Genomic DNA, 21,089 nt, shown 5'->3' on the forward strand with positions numbered 1-21,089 from the left:
AATTATTCCGAAGAGATCATTTAATTTTGGAAATACGCACTCCAACAATGATTTAAAACGATCGTAGTTCATCTTCTGATCGTTAAAAATCAAGTCAATTCTTTCATAAAATGTAATGGCACCCCACACCATGACTCCATCAGGGCAATCTAAAATAAAAAGTTTTTCATCAGTAGAGACAACTCAATGTCAAGTCGAGTGTCAGATTGAACAGTCCGCTTCATATATTCTTTCGCGATAGGAAGCCGTTTTTCTTTGCATAGTTCATTCAGAGGGGGGTTTTCTTGATTTTTAGATGCTTTATGTGTTCTGAATTTCTAATTGTACGCCAAATAGTTGAAAGTCTCGCTTTTAATTCCTAAATTTTGGTTGCAGACTTAGTCGAATTTGAAGCAATTCTAACAATTTTGCATTCTGATTGCTTAGGTATTGTTTTTGTCCTTTATGCCTCTGAATCCGTTAAATATAAGGTTTTGGAGCTGCGTTTTATCTGTTTAGCAATGTTTCGATTGAATAGTCCTTGGGAGTGAAAAAGGTCTACTTTTTCACGTTCCAATAAGCTTAAAATTGCAACTTTTCCCATCTTTACTATAAAGTAGTTCGAAAACAATTTATTTATTTATTATTATGTAGTTCTTTTTGAATTGAAGCGTTGTACCTCTTTAGTTCTCTTTATTCGCCCTTATATTAGTTTGAAATGTTCACTCTTGAAACCACTGCAAGTCTCTTTCAAGAATCGCTCAAACAATGTTTCTTTTAATATAGCCTCGCTCCTTTTTTACTAGCCAACTACGCTAAGAATCTGCATAAAACCATAATAAAATGCTACTCAATGCTGCTATACTCAAATAAACTGATAACATAAAGGCCTTTTACACCAGTAGAAGTCGAAATTCACCACACTGTTGATAAACTCATCAGCTGTTCTGCAAAAAACGCCAAAAAACAACCACCCTTGTGTGTATTGCATACTTCACGGCGCTACTTTGTGCAAATCTGCTGTCTGCGCATGTGAATTACAAACGAGCGATAAGGTTGATTTCAAAACTCGATTGATGTGGATTTTCTCATTTTCATATATGTGTCAACCACCCTTCTGTTACCTCAGTATCGCTGTAGCAACCGCTCGGTGAAGTTCAACAGCGTCGCGTTGCCATTGTGCTACGGCATACATAATTGAACGTACGCAGATATCTAGCTTAGCGAATGAGAGCGCAGTTTAATTCAACAAGTGTCGTGGCAAAAGTGTAAGTGCTTTGGCTGAAGAAAGTTAAGTGCTTGAAAGCAAAGTTGGAAAAGGGAAGGCGGTGTTTTGTGCGAAATAACAAAATTCTTGAGTGAGTGATGCCACAATATTTTGGGACTTACGCCAATAGTCTCTAGTGAGAGCGGGTGAGTCACGCAAATCAAAACAATAGTGGACTCTACTAATGGTGGACGGAGTGTGGCGTATTTAGTTTGTGGCAGCTACTCATGCGAACAGGTTGTTTTGGCTGGCATGGAAGGTCAGCAAAATTGTTTTTTTTTTGTGTTAGATGAGTGCGGTTGTCTAAACTTCCTACAAATTTTATGGTTCGCCATTTTTGATCTCTATTTTTTTAAAGTAAGGAAGGAATGAAACTCAAAAAAAAAATTTTTTTTTAATATTTTCGTCCCATCATTTTTTTCATAAAATTCTATTTAATCGAAATACCGACTAATGACTCTGCTGAGAATACCTGCTCAACTTGTTCTTGCAACATGAATTTACTACCAAGTTCAGCATCAGTTTTTCATGTTATCAATTTGAAGAACATAATAATTTTAAAGCAACATGTATGTTGCATGTGCACGAAAGTATGTGCAACATTTACTTTCTGCATGTTTATTTGTCTCATGTAAGCTCTTCCTCCAGCATACCATAATTCTGCACACATGTCCTTCTATCAGCTTGGCGATACTATTTTTGTTGTTGCTTTTATTGTTGTTGCTTTTATTTTCTTCGTTGTTATCATGTGTATGCATTTTGTGTGTTGCCAACGAAAATGGCACAGCATACACAATCTGGCAACATTTTCTGTTGCAATATTTTCATTTGCTTTTCGCTTCATTCATTTTGTTTAGCTTAGTCAACTTATTTGTTGTTTTTATATTTCGCTTTTGCATATCTTTTGAGTTTTGCTTTTTTTGCACAGATTCGCATTTTGTGCTATTTAATTTTTGGCTTAAACCCAGGCTGGCTGGCTGCAGCATATATTTTTCGGCATTTCTCGTTTGCTCCGCAGTTCCACGAAAAAACGCTCGCTTTTCCAACGATTTTTTGGCACTACACGCAAACAAAATAAAAAATTGTACTATATATACAATATATATTTACATACATATGTATAAACTTGTAAATGGTTAGCATAAATGTGAATAAAAGCCTGGCAGAGGCCTTGGTTCTGCTATTGTGCATTTTTATCACAAAAACTAGCGAAGCCATGTGATTGGCCATAACATATATGTACAAATACATATTAATGATTGTCGCCGTCATATGGAATATGAAATAGTAAATGGTGGCTGCACAGGTTATCAACAACGTAATGTTTTAAAGCAAACTTTACTTAAACGAAAAGAGTAGTGATAAATTTGTAGAACAGTGTTGAAGCGTTTAAGAGTGTAGTGAGGTAGTGAAAGACACAAATTTGGATTTTATAACTATATACAGTACCTGTCCAATAAATTACGAACGAAAACAAAAATTTAATATTTTTAATATAATTTAATAGTATTGAATATGATTCAATACAAAAATATGATAATTTAAGTTTAATGTATATAGCATATAAAAAATAATTCTTTTTTTTAATACGCCAAATATTTATGTTTTTATAAATGATTAAAGTTAGAACTCCGGATAATTTTTTTGTTCGTTCGTAATTTATTGGACAGGTACTGTATATTGGGTCTATAAACATATTCGTGCTTTTTTTCTTCACATTTTGGAACTTTATTTTACAAAAATATATACAATGGTATTATTCAAAGTTTTACCCATCTGAAGCTATAACACTTTCATATCTTTCTGTATTCAATCCTTAAAAGACTTGCTACTCTATTTAAATGTGAATCGTATTCCAGTAAGGCTGTTTTGCATCGACCGGAACATGTAAGTGGTGCCAAGGTCTGCCAACCCGCTGATTTCCAAATAGTTTATAGCCTCATAATATAAGGTTGACGTTGTCATGATGAAAAATTATTGTCTGGTATCTAGTCGCAAATTTGATAATTTTTCTGCAAACACTAAATTCAATTTGATGAGTTGTTGTTAACAGAGTTTTAATAAGCTCACCCGGTTTTAGAAGTAGATAATATATCACCCTCTTCCGATCCCACCAACTATAGACCAATACTTTGGCGTCGTGATTATTCGATTTTGTTGTAGATTTGGCTGGTTGGCAGCAGGCTTCACATACGAGTTAATATTTTTAGTGTTGTCGTAATGGATCTATTTTTTATACTCAGTCACAAAATTTTGGAAAAAACATCCCTTTTTTGTAGCGTTCAATCAACATTTGTAATTAGCAAAATCGTCTTTCAAGTAATTTTGGCTTCAACCATATCATACCTAATTTCCTAGCTTTTCAATGTATCTGACTGCTTCTAATCATATGGCGTCTTGATTAACTTGCTAAGAATCCAACATTCGAAGGGCGATCCACCACTCCCCTCATTCACCTGATATGAAAAGCGTTATGCAGACGTAGAAGCCATTTAAAAGGCTTGCACCGGCATACTGGCCGCCATACCGGCCTACGAACTAAAACACTCGTTCGACATGCTTTTGGACCGTGCAAAAGCTGTATTGAAGCAAAAGGAGACTATTTTGAATAAAATAAATTGATTTTTTTTTAAGTCCTGTTTACTTTGGAACAAACGTTGTAAGAATGAGAATAATCAGAATTCATTAAGAAATATATTAATCCACTAAAAATCTACATATTCAGCGAATTTCAACAAATTTCTTTTGAAAGCCAAGGGAAATTCAAACATAACCGAGATCGAACCCACTTCCAAAGCCAAACTCGGTCAGCTTGCAAAACACCAAGGGCATGCTGATTATTGAAAAGAGAAACATTTTTTAGTTGGGTGTTCTGTTCGATTCTTGTGATCTTCTTTCGTGGACATTTAGCTAAAGCGGATGAATATCTGACAAATACTGGCTGAACAATTAAAATATGATATAAAAACCATAAGAGCCGGTTTTGTGGTTGTTGAGGTTGATTTCTTCTTGTTACTGTATAGACAATAATCATCTGTTTAGCATTCGGTTGCTCTAAATCACTTTACATACTAAGTAAAGAATCCACTTGATTTTTCCATAGCAGAGCAGAACCCAATCCGATTAAATAATGGCATAAAAGATAAAAGATTTACGCCAGGTGGCACTGTGTCGTTCATTTAATGAGGAATGTTTATTATCATTCGAAAGAACATTCTTTGGTATTTATTTTTTAAAGAATATCTCTTTAAAATGTTGGGCGCAGTTACACCTTAGATGGTCCATCCATTAAGTCCAATTTTCGATGACTCGTTCTAGAATTTCGACTGGTAACTGGCGAATGACACGCGTGATGTTTTGCTCCATGACCTAAATCGAAGCGGCTTCAGTTCTTGAACAAGCTGTATTTTGTACGCTTTCAATTTAAGATCTCAACGTAAAATGTGCCAAGTCGTTTCATTCGTCAGTCGAGTTGCTGCGAATGGCGCCGAATCGACTCTCCATGGTCTTCGTGTACACTCTCAGCTACGGCTGCTTTAGTTTAGTCACTGCGTGCTGGACATGGTCTATTCGATCGAATATTATCCAATAATGAATGCTGGGTTTGAAAATGGGTGATGGTCTTGCGAATGGTCGGCTCTGTAACTCGATTAAACCTATTTACCATAAGTTGAACGAAGCGCGCGAAACACATTCTTTACAGAACGTGAATTTGCGTAATAAGGTTGAACGACTTCTGACGATTTGAAAAAGTGTTACTTAGGCGTAAGACTTTCCATGATGAAATGCCAAACAATACTGAAAAATAACAACTTGATCGCACGTGGTCTGTCAAAAAAAGGCCATACATAAAAAAGTACCTCTACTTGGATCACCCGTTATATAGCTTTTTATTGAATGTCTTTATATTTTACTATTTCTAAGGCTGATTAACAAAGTTGTTCAATATATGATTTTGTCGTTACTAAAGTAATGAAATATGATGTTGGAAAGATCATTTAATTTTTAATCATTTAATATTTATATGAGTACATTTATGTATGTTAAGAGGCCAAACAAAGACGAGTGGAGTTATTTTGTTATATTCCCACTCAACTGTATAAACAACTTCACTGAATAAGAATCAGTGCTCTAGAAATTCTCAACTGGTTTTGAATTTATTATTCAATATATTCTTACAAGTCCACTACAATTTCTTTCCCTTATTTAACTTGGATTTCTCGAGTAGCTTTCGACGAAGTGCTTGCATTTTTAACTCAAAAGCTTCTAGAGTCCATAATTCTTTTCTTTAGAATAAGAAAAAAATCACGTGAAAATTTCCGCAAAGACTAAGGCTTATACTCTCCACTTCTTCTCCCTTTATTTACAGATTAACGCAGAGAACACTTGAGAGCATTGCTAAGCGGGTCGACTACTCCGCCAAATTCGACGTCGAGCGCAACAAGAGGGCTACTTTCCATAAAAGTTTCAGACAAACTGCCAATAAAGTGGAACTTTTTTCCTTCAGCACACAAAACACACACACAGTTACATGCACACGGACACAGATACACAGTGAATACACAGTGAATCAAATCACTTACTCAGACTACTCTACTGGTTATAGTTGATCAATCGTTGAATACTTTGTGGCAAGTGAATGCAAGTTGAAGAAGAAGAATAAGAAAGGAAAAGAATTTGCAGAAATCGTGCAACATTTGAAGTAATTAAAATTTAGTTCCAAAAGTAAAATCGACAAAGTGCACCCAAAAAGAAAGCGAAAAAGAGAAAAAAAGTGACGAAAGTTTACATTTGCAATAACAACAACTACAACAGCAACTAATCGATAATCGAAAAGTAAGTTAGAGAAAAATAGCAAATAAAGAAAAGTGCAAAACCAAGTTGCAACAAAGGGCGCGTGCATGCAACATTCCGGCCGCATGTGGCAGCGGCAGCGGCTCTGCTGTGGCACAGTGCAATCGAATAATTAATTCAATGCACTTAAAATTGCAGTTTTCAACTTGAGAAACGACGAGAAAATCGCATTTAGCCCAAAACTACAGATATACTGCAACAATAACAACAACTACAACAAAAAGAACACAAATAATAATCACAGTGAACGAGTGGCGATACAAAACTAAACTAAACTAAAAGTGAAATAAAAAAAAAGCAAAAACAAATTAAGCGAAAGAAAAAAACCGAGAGTTGAGAATAGATAAGCAGCCGAGAGTAGCGAAAAGCGTGGCAAAGTTAGCGTGACAAAGTTTCATTTGTCGGCAAATTGAAGCGGCGTGCAGCCTGCTCGACAGCAAGTGAGCGCCAAGTGCGGCCGAGAGGGGCTGAGGGGTGAGTGAGCCAGCGACCGCCTGCTGTGTGAACAACAAAAATGACGTGCGCCGCTCATAGACTAAATGGCATAAATTCACAAATACAAAAACAAGAACAAAAACAACAACAAAGAGTAGGACATCTGGCAGCATCCATCAGCGGTTGCAACAACGACAGCGGCAACGGCAGCGAAAAATACGCAAAAGTGAAAAGTTGCAAATTGATGTCGACGCAACAGCGTGCCACACGCGCACACGCCATACCCCACCACGGCCAACACCAGCAGCAGCAGCAACAACCACAACAAAAACAAATACAGCAGCAACAAGAGTTGCGCGCAGCTGACATAAATTGTAACGGTGTTGGTGGCTGCAACACCGACGAATTACTTGCAGCACAAGCAGAACAGAAGCAACAACAAAAACCAACACACAACTCCACCACCTCCAAAATGTATGACAGCAACAACTTGCAACACTCGCTAGAAGAAGTGGAAAAGCGCAAGGCAGTCACCAAAAGCGTCGCTACCATCACCACCACCACCACGACCACTTTTACCACAAATGTAAATAGCGTCCAATCACGGCGGCATCAGTTGCAACGGCATCAACAGCTCACTCTGGTGTGCATGCCGTTAGGTGAGCGCAATAGTTGCAGTAAAATTAGCAGCAACAACATCACAGCAACACGAATGCATAACGGTTGCAGCAACAACAGCAGACAGCATCAGCGGCAGCTAATGCAACAACAACCGAAATCCTTCGCCGGTTACACACGCCTCTTCAGCGTCCTGTTGCTGTTCGCCCTGCAGCATGTTCCAAGCGGTAAGTGATGGCTTGCACTATACATATATACATATAAGAGTTGGAGTTAAACTTTTGCCAGATTCATTTTATGTGACATCTGGTATTGCAGATGGCAAATGTCCAAAAAATAAGGACTACATTCGTTAGAAACAGATGTTGCCGAATCTTTCTTCATCTGTTCTTCAAAGTTCCGAAAATGCGTCTCCTCCTTATAAATATGTTTTCTCTATCAATAAACGGTCATGAAGATTTCTTTTGAATCCGCTCGTTATTTGTAAAAATATTATTCCGATAGATTGTATCAAAAGCTCCGAAGGCCAATCTTTATATTTTGAGTAATACTTTCCACTTGAAACTGTTGAGAATTGGTTAAGTAGCTAATTTTCCTCGAGAATCTTACACATTTATAGAAAATAATAAGAATAAGAAAATTAAATAACAACAGTTTACAGTCATTTTGCGACTGCAATATTATAAGCGGCTATAAGCATTTGGGGTCTCCATGGTATGATACACTATATGAGGTATCGATAGTGAAGTCGCAGAATCTGCTAAAATTCGCGGCAAGCGCAGGCATCCTAAATGATGACTACTTCTCTTCAACCAAAGAACTGAACTCCATCTAGTATCGTAAAGTACCAAAACTGGTATTTGCGAAGCTTTTTGGCCTACCAGTTTAATCTAACCTAACCTAATCTAATATTATGTGTCTTGATAATTTCGGTTTCCTAACACGTAAGATTCAATGTGTTGTAGTAAAGGAGTGCGGGTTGAAAATAGTTGGAAGTTGGTTGAACAATTTTTGAACTCAAATGCGTTATCAGAATCAAATACCCTACATAACTCTTAGCACATCAGACGTAAATATTTCATTTAGATTTGTTGCTTAGTGTAATTAAAAATACTTGAATTTCACCTATTCTGAACTTAGTTCCCCATCGTTTAGTTTTATCAACTATTCACATCTAAAATAAATAAACAATATCGATTCAATAAATAAACACAAGGTTGTTTAATTAACCCATTCGGAGTAGAAAAATATCTCTTAGTAAAAATACTAATTTATATTTTCAATTCGTTCAGTACTATAGACTTTATCCGGCACACAACCAGCGATTGCGAGCTATCAGGTATAAGGTTCTGATTACTTTATCGAATTTAAGTCAACACATAGTATGTGTGATTTAGCCAAATAAATATATTTATATAAAGTTCTCTAACTCTCTGTCTATAAAGACTAACTTGTATTTTGAATTGATTCAGTACGATAGAATTTATCCAGGACACATACCAGCGGTATTTACGATAGTCTCATTGAAATAAATGTAATTTAAAGTACATTATTTTTGCTAGTTCAGGAGACCACAAAAATTCCCATAGCAGTACATAGTCGAAACTTGCTACGTTAAAAGCAATAGTCCGCATTTTCCTTTGTAGAGTGCTCATATACAATACTAGGGCTGCTATATATATTCTGGCCAAGGGCAACACTAAGTGTTGCCAGGTGCAATCTGACATTTCCATTGGAAAGTTTGACATTTTTTAGCATAACATCACTCAGAACGTTTTGTCATTTAATTGTGAATTGTTTTATTTACAGGGAATTAAAAAATTCATCTCGGCCAAGAAATGGAATTAACTCGTGAACATTTTCGTGCGATCATTTTTCACAACTTTCGACGTGGATTATCACGACAAGAGTGCATCGATGAACTAATATCTTTGTATGGCTATGAAGCACCATCCTATAGCACTGTGAAAAACTGGTACGACGAATTCAATCGTGGCCAACGCTCGCTCAAAGACGAATTCCGTTAAGGTCGTCCAAAAACAGCCGTTGTGCCAAAAAGCATCGATGCCGTATATGAACTGATAATGCAAGACCGTCATGTAACATACCTTCAGATAGAGGCATGCCTATGCATTTCTCCCACCAGCATACATTCGATATTGCATGAACACCTGGCCGTACAAAAGGTTTGTTCTAGTTGGATCCCGCACAATGTGACAATCGCTCAAAAAAAGGCTCGTGTGGATTGGTGTAAAGAAATGCTGAAAAAATACGATCGCGGTGCTTCAAAAGTCGTTTATAAGATCGTCACAGATGACGAATCATGGATCTATGAGTATGAGCAATCGACAAAAAAAACATTTTCGTTCATAAATATGATTAGATTATTAGGCCAGAAATATATATAGCAACCTACATATTACCTGATTTTAACTCACCCTTTCATAGTTGGGTGAGAGCTTGCATTGTCATGGTGAAGAGTGGTCCGTCTTCGGTGGTCGGTGTTCCTGGTTTCCTGAAAGAAAATTGGCGAACAAAGAGTTGTGTAGAATTTACTGTTCGGCGTTGTTATAATGGTCATGCTGTCAAAAAGTTTCGAAGCAGTTCTATTGTACTTTTTACACTTTTCTCTCGGCCAATCGACACGAATCTTTTTTGTTCCCACGACAGTGGGTCTAAGTAATCGGCTCAGGTCCGAATTTTTATCCAGCCAGGGACTGTCAGCGCGACACAATGACTTGAAATTACTTCAGGAATTTTTTCTGCCACTACAACAACAACGGCTTTATTTAAGCGATTGCGTGAGTGGGATCCAACGTGAACAAATTTCTTAAGTCAACTGTGCATGCAATATTGAATATATACTGGTCCCACTAATACCTATAGTTGTTCCAATCTTACGGAAGGTCCCGTGACGATCTTGCAATATCAGTTTGCGTTCATAGTTTACTAGGTAGCAATGGATTTTGTATGACCTGCACAAAATTCGTCTTGGAGAGATCTACTACAATAATCGCTGATTCTTGATGGCGCTTCATCTTGTTCTTATATGAACAACAAAACCTTTTCATGCCTCTGGGAAGGCCATAAAGCGGATTGTAAAGGATAAGTTACTTCCGATTTATTTTAATATTAACATTTATAATTCCTCTTCCAAGTATTTCTATGAAAACTCCTCTATTCATACCTCAATTTATATTTGCCATAGCAACTTCAATAACCTAAGACTAAAATGCAACAAGAACTTAGAAATATGTTTACTTGTTTGCGAAAGTAATCACTAATAAACTATTCATATTTACTCCCTAACATCAAGCCTACTTCGCTCACGCTCCGTTGTGAATGAGATTATGACAGCCGTCTAACTGCCAGCCGTCGTGTAAGTCTCACGCAAAGCCGAACAATAACAAAACGGTTTCCATTGAAATTAATATTACAAATGCAATCTCTAGTTTGCTGCCAGCCGCGCTTACACTTCCCACAAATAAACTGCCTTGCAATCGTCCGCCGACGGCGTTCATTTACAGTTCGTCAACTATGAGTGACCGCGCGAGCGGCCCATCATCGAGGAAATGAAATTGCGGTTTGGCAGAAGTTGTATGTCTTTTTTTTTTGGCACAAAACGGATGTTTTGCGGGGCTGATGTTGCCACAAAAAGAAGTTGCAACATTTATTTCTATATTTCGCGTGTTTGGCCTGTTTGCAACACTACAGCCGATGCAAGTGTTTGGTGTTTGAATGTGCAACAAAGGTCGATCCGCTCGAAGCGCCACTGCCAGTACTGGGCGACGGACTCAAGATGCAATGCAAGCAGCGTCTGTTGCTAACGGCGTTGCGAAACTTATTTGTGGTTCATTATGCACTGTTGAAAGATTAGGAGTATTCGCGTAGAAGTCGTAACTGTTATTGTGCCGGCGAAGGTTCGTCAACTCGAACGCTCGTGGTGCAAAGTGGTTGGTTCTTAGACGCATTGTGGCGGAGTTAGAGCACAGTGACTGCTCGGACGGAGCGCGAAACTCGAAATATATAGAGTTGTTGTTGTAGTTTTTGTTGCGCTTGTTAGTCATATTGCGACTATTGTTGCGTACATTCAATGCCAGCGTTTGTTAGCGGTTTGCTTGGTCGCGGCAAGACGTTTGCTTGGCGGCATGTTAATGTGACCGCAAGCAACCGTCCCTCCGTTGAGCTCACCAAATTCCTAGCTGCATAGTCGATATGCCAAGTTGATTGATATTAAAGTGGTTGCCGCGTTGCTTTTTCTCACATTCTATTCAAATCGTCATCATTGCTGTTGGCGGCGTCAGTGTCTTCCGTACAAGTTCGGTTAGTGCCGCAAGGTTTCTTTTCTATTTCATGCGCTCTGTTCCTAAATATTCATGGACGAAGCACGAAGAGAAATAAATTACTTGCTTCACAGTACAAAGTATTGCCGGCAGCTTTGGCAAAGCCGCAAGTACAAAACCGCCAATGCTTAGCCGAAGCAGTAATATTGAAATTTCTCAGTACACTTTTTTCGTTTACTCCGCAGCATTTTTTCTTAGCAAACCCACATCGCTTCTCATTTTTATTGCATTTTCACTTGAGTCGCAGGCTTCGACGTTGGTATTTGCGGCGACGGCGGCGGCGGTGGCGCGTGCTTTAAATTCATCGGCATGCAGACGCGGCGCTCGAGAGAGTATGCATACCAATAACTGCCACCGCGCGGACATTCGAAGACAGCAAATTTTATTTTAATTATTGCGCCTTTCCCACTTCATTTTGTGTCAGTTAGTTTTCCATATAAATGTCAGAAAAGTTGGCGCTCAAAGTCGGCGCTTCGTTACAAGAGCGACGCGGAGCGAAATTGCCGGCAGTTGCGTCGATTAATTCGGAGTGTAGCGGAGCTGAGCGCATGTCAGCGCCTCAACTTTGTTAGCGCACTAATGCCTGCTGCATATTCAAGGCTGCTGTTTCTAATGCGCGTTGTTGTCTACAACAACTACTGCTAGCAGCTGTGCGCTGCCAACTCAGCGCCTTCATTATACCACTCGCGCCGAGTTGAGCGTCCTTAAAGCACTTGACGCTTTCGCTGTTTATTGCACAGTCTTCAGTCAGCGACCTCGGCACTCGGCGCTCGGCGCTCGGCTTAGCGGCTCTTCCGCTTCTTAGCAGCTGCCCCCCGGCGATGAGTGTCTGCAGCCGCAAAGTGTTTGAGTTTATACGCTGCCGGCTGCCAGCTGCTCGCCGGCTGGGGTTTCCCAACAGCTTTACATCGAAATGACCGCAAAAAATAAAAAGCAATTAGTAAAATTAATTGCTCAAGTTTCGCTTTGAAATATTCAAACTGCCGGATTAATTTACTGCAGTGCCGGCACAAAGCCGCACATACACACCGCCAGCCAATGGCTTAGCAAGTTGGCAAGTGCGGACGACAATGCGGTTGTGGCATTTTGTGGTTTTATATGCGCGCTTTTGATGCGAGAAATATTTTCACGTCTTCGGTGCGTCGCTTGCTTTTTCATTCACGACTTCTATAAATACTTCAGATACCCACTTTACTTAGTGAGAAAAAGTGTGTGACACAAAAGGAGGAAAAGAGTGCAGCAGCCAAATCCTCAATGTACATATGTGCGTGTAATGGTTGCAAAAGCTTCTGGTTGTTGGCGAAAGTTTGTTGGAAATTTAATCAAGATGTCGAGCTGATGCTTTGAAATCTTTGATAAGCAGATCCATTTCATTGAGTGGCAGTTAAATCCTTGCTGATATTTGACAAAGAAATTCAGTTTTAAATCTAGTTAGTTGTTGGTGAGCTCCTTTGTCTTTCTGTGTAAAGAAAAAGAGTGCTTTTGCGAAAGCTTCACGAAGCTGTACAAAGTTTGGCTAAAGCGAAAACTGCACTTTACGAGGTTATTAAGCACTGGCCCAGAGGTTCAATGGCCAATTATGGAAACGGCAGAAAAACGTGTAACTAATTGTCTTTAAATGAAGCCGTGAATTGAAAAGCTTTAGTGTTTCTATAAGACTCAAACTCTCTACGCAAAAATGGTATAGATAGAGAAGAAATACAATACTGCTCCCGGATAGCAAAGAGAGTTTTGTAGGTGAGAAACATTATAGAAACATAAATTTCGATTTCCTTTGTTTTTCATATAAATGGTGATCCATTACAAGGTTCCCTAGTTTTTTAAGAAATAACACAGAAACTTCAACTTAAATGGGGAACGTTTCATCTCGTTCGAAAGAACATTTTTTGGCATTTATTTTTTGAAGATTATCCCTTTCAAATGTTGGCCGCGGCTACGTCTCAGATGATCCATCCTTTGAGCCCAATCTTCGATGACTCGTTCGAGCATTTCAAATGGCAACTGACGGATGACACGCGTGATATTTTGCGCTAAGGCCTGAATCGAAGTAGGATTGTCCGACTAGACTTTGCATATCACCACAGGAAAAAGGCTAACGGTATGTAATCACACGATTTTGGGGGTCAATCGACCGGCTCAAACGTGAAATTATCTGCTCACTGAAGTATTCTCTCAATAAATCTATTGATTGAAACGGTGTGTAAGAAGTGGTGTTGTCTTGTTGAAACCAAATGTCGCCGAGTTCACGAGCTTCAATTTCAGGCATCAAATAATCGGTTATCATGGCGCGATATCATTAGGGCTATGTTCTCATCGGCATCATATTTGAAGAAAAATGGACCGATGATTCCCTCCACACCACATAAAACCGTTGTTTTTTATGGATGAATAGTTCTTTGATATCTTCAGGTTGCTGTTTGTCCCAAATGCGGCAATTTTGCTTGTTTACATTGCCATTGAGCCAGAAATGGGCCTCATCGCTGAACAAAATTTGGATCAAAAACGTCGGATCTTCTTGGAACTTTTCAAGAGCCCATAATGCAAAGAAATATCGCTTGGAGAGGTCGAGCGACTTCAGTTCTTTCACAAGCTATATTTTTTGCACTTTCAACTTAAGATCTCGACGAAAAGTATGCCAAGTCGTTCCATCTTTCTCGGCAGTTGTTGTGTTGTTATCCCTTTTATTGCTCTTATATGAAAACAAAATCTCGAAATAAGGTCTTGTATTAAAGGAGAGGATTAAAGCTACCATATGTGACAGCTGTGATATTCACTTTATTCGATTTTTTTGAACGTAGAGAATATCGGCTCAAATAAAGAACTGATGTCAAACTGACTGACATTCGAGGAAGCAACAATTGAAGACAACTACTGGCAATTATAGTGCCTCATACTCGTTTTCTCTCTATCGCTCTCAATCGGGCTTGTATGTTCACAATCCAAGTTCATAACTTCGCTCGAGTAAAATCGCACTTTATCACTTTTTTTGCCAACTTTTTCTTCCCACCAGCGAGTTGACCCATATTTTCACGCAAACCGAGTAAATATTTGCAGTTTAATACTTTGTTTTCCAACTCCGAAGGGATTTAATGTGACACGCTTGTAATGCACTCTCTCTCTCTCTCATATATATGTACTGTAATTTCTTACCGTTACGGTACTTCGCGGGCATGTGTGTACATAAATCAGAGCTCATTTTGCGCTCACACTTTCGACTTCTCGAGATGTCAGAAAAGTTTTCGATAAGCACGGTTGGGGCAGCAACCCGCAAACTGGCAGCGAGAAACTTAAAATATACTGCATGCTTCTTGAGAAATTTGCAGCGACTGGGCGGTAGGGGGCGTTGTGTGGGAATGAAGTTAAACTATGAACATAGGCATATGTAAATGTATGTGTGTGGGGAAGCTGCGCTCATGGGCCGACGAGGCCACTGTCACTGTCAAATGTTCAAGCGCGCATACGCTACGCTTCTTGGCAATATTGGAAATTCCAGCATTTCACTATCACGATGCCACACAAAGCAGACAAACAAGCAATTCAGCAGACAGCAAAAAGTTTGCAATTTTTTCGCCAGCTCACAGCGAAGCCACTACTTTGCATATTAGAGGCGCGCTCATCAACCAACAACAAGGGTCTGTGTTATGCCATGAACTTTTTACTTGTTCTTGAGTCTCAACCGAACTGCTGCGCCGTCTAACCGAGCGACATAGCCGCTTGGGGAATGTCTATATGCCTGCGTGTGTATGGATGCGAAAGGGGGGGTTCACATGTTATAGGTTCGCTGCGGTTTTGTTTGAAATTCGGTGCGCTGCGCTCAACGTGTACATGTGTGTGTGTGTAGCTGGGGCGTAGCGAGCAAGTGGGTATTACGAGTGCTTAACCGCCAAACTGCCAGTCGAAGCAAATTCGCGCATTTGTTTGCTTATCTCAAGTGAATTGCTTTTTCCTAACTGCCAACAATCTGCGCGCCGACTTACCGTACTAACAGGCAGGCGAACTACACTTGAAGTTCATAGCAGCTACAACAACAGCAATCGCAGCAACAGAAAGAGTTGTAAGCGTCGCGTTTGTTCGTGCGCCTCGCAATCGCAGGCTCGACTTTATTCTTGGCGCTTTGCTTGAGTTTGTTTTGGTTGTTGTTGTTGTTGTTGTTGTTTGCTGTAGCTCCCTTTGCGGTTGATCCCGAAGTGACATGTTGGCGTTGGGACGCGCTGCGCTTGTAGGCTGTGAACTGTCGCGTCACTTGAGGGCTCAAGTTCAGTTCAAGTGTACTTAACCAACACACACAAGCAGCACTCACAAGTGCAGTAGTAGTGTTAGTGTTCACATGTGTGAAGCACATGTGTCTGGTTGCCCTTGATATGTTGCTAAACACTAATCGTTGAGTTGCCGAGTGGCAACAAAATGAAAAGACTGCAACGCTAAACGTCTAAAATGGAAACTACACACAAACATGTAAAGAGCGCGGGGAGGCGTGTCACAATAAAAAATTCACCTAGGCTTACAAAGCTCTTTGTTCATGACCTCTCCTCTACTCGCACTTGTTGGCAAATGTTGGTTGGCTAATATCTTTGGTTCCACCTAAAACATCGTTTACTTGCTTGTGGCATATAACCTTGCTGGGCCTGAGTTCTGAAGCTCCGGGAAATTTGTTAATCAAAGATTTCTACTCTATTTTCTTTTGTTTTAAATGTTGTGTTGTAATTTCTGGGAATGCTGGCGAGTTGGGAATCAGTAGCTGCATAAAAATCCGGGTCCGTTCCGGTTGCTAAGACCAGACTTTCATGGAAACAGTACTGGTTTTAAAAAATCGTAGCTGTTGCTATTCCCTTGGAAAATTATTGATTTTCCGAAGGCTTTTTTCTGGTTTTTATGAACGTAATGCTATTGGATTTCTGAAGTCCAGGATATCTTTCTGTAACCGAAAGTCTCATATTATGGTGTGAATTTGGACCCCTGTTTGCGCTTGTTTTCTTAAATTAAACTCTTCTTTTCAAAAAAAAATTCGGTTGAAAACTTCTATCACATTTTTGGAAGGGTCTGATTTTGGAGGATTGTGTTATAAGGGCGCATACAATTGTCAGATAGTTTTCCAATCATCCGATATATCGAACTCAATAATTTCAAGTATGTTCTCTGAAAATCAGAGAATATTTTTATATTCTAAATGAGCGAACAGTTGGTGTAAGGGGTAAGGTAGGGTGACTACTACACCAGTCCGCTTGTGATCGTCGACCAGCCATCTAATCTAACCTACTTTGAGAGCGCTTTGATAAAATTTCCCGGTTCTGGTAATCTTCTATTCTATATAAATCTATACATTTATGTCTGCTCTTCTCTGGTGCTCAAATGTGTCTTTAGAAAAAAATCATTTAGAGAACATCTGCGCCCCACAAAATTGTTATCGAAATCGGGCGCAAATATCTGTCACCGCTCTAGCTTCCGAAATACGAGAGTTTGTTTTACTGCTCTGTTTCTTCCTCATTTCTGAATGTTCACTTGACGGATTACCGTCACAATCTTCAGCTGCAACGGCGTCAGCAGTCTTTCATCAGTGAGCAGTCAGCTGCCACCTACGATCTATCATCCCTCATTCAGCCTTCGTCAAGAGCTTCGCGTTTTCATTACTGTCCGCGATTATCCGCCGCCGCAGCTGCTTCCATACTCATTCGTACGACGCATCCACTCTGCACGGGACTGCATCATTTTCTGCGGCTGTCAATAGTAATATTGCTTCGCGTTATTTCCGCATTTTTATTGTTCACCATATTTTTTGTTGCTTTTACCATTTTTCCGTTTCCTCCCTCCTTCCTTTCTCAACTACTGCAGCGCGTGCTCTTTGCTGTTCATTTGTCAGGTGTTGCCTGCCTGTTGGGGCAACGGTATTTCGAGAATATGGAAAACTTAGTCGCTCTTAGCGGCCAGCGGTGTGGGGTGGTGGTTTATTTATTGGAAAATTCGATTTCCGTTTTCCTTACGTGACATGGTTTGCGTCACACTTTAGCGTCAGCTCCCCAACCGTCAGTTTAATCATATGTCAGTCAGTTGGACGGCCATATAGAGTGCGGAAAATGGAGGAGTGAGGACGTAGAAGTGTACGGATATGGCAAAGTAATTGAAGGTGTTTACATGTCCTTGAATACATGGTTATGATTGCTATCTGTGGCATATATAAGCATTCATCAGTACATTTTTCCAAAACTGTCAGATTAATGATCTGAAATTTCCACACGACTTTCTTAGTTGTTTTTTTCAGATAATATAATTTGGAATAAGATTTTCAGCAGAAAAATCTGCCTCATATGTAGACACTTTTATGCGGAGGTCCTTCTGGAGATCGGTAAGGTAAGTTACTGAATATAATTCCCTAAGAAAGTTTTTTTACAGTGTGAAATATATTTGAGGGGCTTAACATCTTCCACCGTGTATCCAACTTTATTAGCAAGAACTTTTCTGTGTTAACCCTTAAACTTCGCAGCATTCGATGCGTGTAGGCTCCAAACAATATCCTTGCTTTATACCACAATCAACTTCAACTGTTTTTCTTCTTGTTTCCGTAAAAAAAATTAATTTTCGAAACAAGTCTCGCTCAACTCAGAAAAAATAGCACATTTACGGGGCATAGAAAAAGATGGCTGGCCTAGCATGGCTCGCGCAATACTCTAAACATGTACTGTACTGAGTTAGGCCTTATGGGTTGTCTTATACCTTTTAAGTTGCCGGACCATTGTAGTATATTTCAAGCTGAGATTTTTGCTATTGCGAAAGCTGGTTAGTTGGCCACTAATGCACCTGTAGGCAATTCCAAAGTCAAAATCTACGTAGACAGTCAAGCAGCAATCAAAGTATTAACCTCGTATCGCATATCGGCCAGTAGGCAATTTGTCAAGTCAAAATCTACGTAGACAGACATTGTCAAGCAAAGTGCAATCAGGGCTAACATTCAAAAACGTGATCAACATTGGAAAGCCTCGTATCGTCATATATCGGGTGATTGATAACTTTTTTTAAAAAAAAAACGCATAAAATTTGTGCCTTTATTTGGGAAAATGTTGACCGCGGCAGCAGTTTCGGAAAGTGTTGTTCGAGCATTTCTCCGGAGCCCGAATTTCTTCGGAAATGTTGTCTTCCAAAGCTGGAATAGTTGCTGGCTTATTTCTGTAGACTTTAGAACTTCACAAAAAATAGTCTGGGGCTAAATCGCATGATCTTGGTGGCCAACTTACGGGTCCATTTCAGATGAATTGTTCTCCGAAGTTTTCCCTCAAAATTAGAATCGCGAGCAATGTGGCATGTAGCGTGGAAACGGTCAACCAAGTTCATTCTTCCAATTTGGTAACAAAAGTTTGTTAGCTAACATTCGCATTCACCGTAACGTGCGTCAACTGCATCTTTGAAAAAATACGGTCCAATGATTCCACCAGCGTACAAACCACACCAAACAGTGCATTTTTCGGGATGCATGGGCAGTTGGCCACCAAGATCATGCGATTTAACAACTATTCCAGCTTTGGAAGACAACATTTCCGAAGAAATTCGGGCTTATTCCGGCCGAAAGCTCGAAAAAGTTGCCCAAAATTGAATGGATGGCCACCTAACACGCAGCGCGCAACATTTAAATGAAATTATCTTCAAAAAGCCAATCTAACGTTTCAAAAAGAACCGATGAGATTTTGCAAATTTTATGAAAGTTATCAAGCTTGTCTTAAAATCACCCGATAAGACTATCCGACAGAAGCATTGTAAAGGAAATCAAAACCTGATGACACAAGCTACCTGTGTGCAAATCGGAAGTATGCAAAATTCCTATTGCCACTTTATAGAAGAGGCTGTAGGAAATTACACACGCCCGCAGGATAAGGTTGGTAGATTGACAAGACTGCAGAAAAAGTCATGGGCAGGGCACCAGGGAAACAACGAATCTCTCGTGCACTTGTCTCGCATTGGTAAGACTACGCTGTAAGCGCTGTAGGTAAGGTATCGACAGTGAGGCCGCAGAGTCTGTTAAAATTCATGTGAAGCGCATGCATCATAAAGCATGACTACTTCTCTTGGACCTGGAAGCTGAACTCCATTCTGTATCGCAAAGGGCCAATCTGGTCTACGCGTGGCTTATTGGCGTACCAGATTAATCTAACCTAACACACGGGGTGCTCATAACCTTTGGCATTATTGAGTTTTAGTTTCCGCCTAGTTCCTTAAATACTTCACTTTCCTATTAACCTTAAAGTCTCTATTTTATTTTCCGCAGAAAGCACATTTTATATTATGTTTTTAAATTTAATAAATACTTTATACACATATGATGAAAAAAGTTGAGTACGCCAACGTTTTGCCACATTAGAAGTATACATTTAGTATCGCTAATTTACAATTAGAATACTCGATGGAAAGTACTAACATACGCACATAATTTGCCAGTCAGCTACTTCAGCATCTAGTCGACAAGCTAATTAGGTAGCTGGCATATATCAATTAGTGGCTTGGGCGTTTCACACAAGCACCATTTATTCATTCGCAAGCATTCACTTAGCAAAAACAAATTCACGCCCACGTGCAACACACCTTAAAGCCTTAAAGACGACCCAGCGAACAAAAGTGAGCGCGCAATGCCATGACAATACTTCGCAGTGTAAGGCTGGGTACACAGTGTTGTCAGGAGCAAAGAATGAATAATAATGCGGCCAATTAAGCAAGCTTTACCAATAAAGATAAGTTTACATTTCTTATCCACTGAAGAAGGTGTGTTAACGCTTTTTGTTTGTCTTATTTTTAGAGGGTTCTTACTACTTACTTGATTTACTCAACTCGTAGCCTAAGCTTTGCTGATATTCCTTTGATTTATATTGATTTTTCTTGTAGGAAAAACTATTTCCGTTAAACTAAATTTTAAATGTTTCGAAATTCAATGAAATTCTTATCGTAAACTTTTCAAAGTGAACATTTTTCTTATTGAAAATTTGTTCGAGAAGTTCAAACGAGCAATTATTCATTGTATAATATTTTTCCAGTTATATAAAAGGATGCTTCCACTTAAATGCTTATTACCGTTACAAGAATGCCCAAATTTTTGTTTGAAATTTCGACCCAAAATTGTGGCATTCCGGTATTAATTAACCCTTACACCAATTCATCGCTGGGAGCGAACTGAAAAGTGTTACGTAACACTGTTTATATGTGTATGTGTGTGTGTGTGAGAACACCTATGGGGCACCTTAATGTTACTATGTGTTTGTGTCGGTCTGTCGCCGCATTTGCGTTAAGCTTATTAAAAGCTTTAAACTAAGTAATTATCTTTCGGTTTTCGCATGCAGGTTGAACATGCTGACATACACTCGCACATATGCACACCCACACAGACACGAACACACACACACACACACACATGGGCTCCTCACTCAACCAAAACACACAATTAACAGACGAAAAAGACACAGACGAAGGACAAATGATGAGCATGCTGATGCACTGCTGTGGCGGCAACAACAGCAACAATAGCGATGTGCCAACGAAAATAAATTCGAGCCATTGAACTGTGAAATTATTAGCAACATGTGACGCTCACCTCAAATTAACCGCTCACATTTCGCTTC

General features: G+C 39.4%; 1 protein-coding gene across 4 annotated transcripts in view; it reads left to right on the forward strand.

Annotated features, from left to right (window-relative positions):
- The window catches only part of LOC126755964 (uncharacterized), a 515,745-nt gene that overhangs the window by 256,044 nt on the left and 238,612 nt on the right, over nt 1–21,089 (forward strand). For all 4 annotated transcript variants that reach the window (XM_050468716.1, XM_050468724.1, XM_050468708.1 and 1 more), the window contains one exon: nt 5,616–7,380. In XM_050468716.1, the coding sequence (XP_050324673.1) occupies nt 6,615–7,380 (766 nt within the window). In that variant the 5' untranslated portion in view covers nt 5,616–6,614. The remainder of the gene's footprint in view (nt 1–5,615; nt 7,381–21,089) is intronic.

Source organism: Bactrocera neohumeralis, chromosome 2, assembly GCF_024586455.1.
Source record: "Bactrocera neohumeralis isolate Rockhampton chromosome 2, APGP_CSIRO_Bneo_wtdbg2-racon-allhic-juicebox.fasta_v2, whole genome shotgun sequence".
Classification (NCBI taxonomy): Eukaryota; Metazoa; Arthropoda; class Insecta; order Diptera; family Tephritidae; genus Bactrocera; species Bactrocera neohumeralis.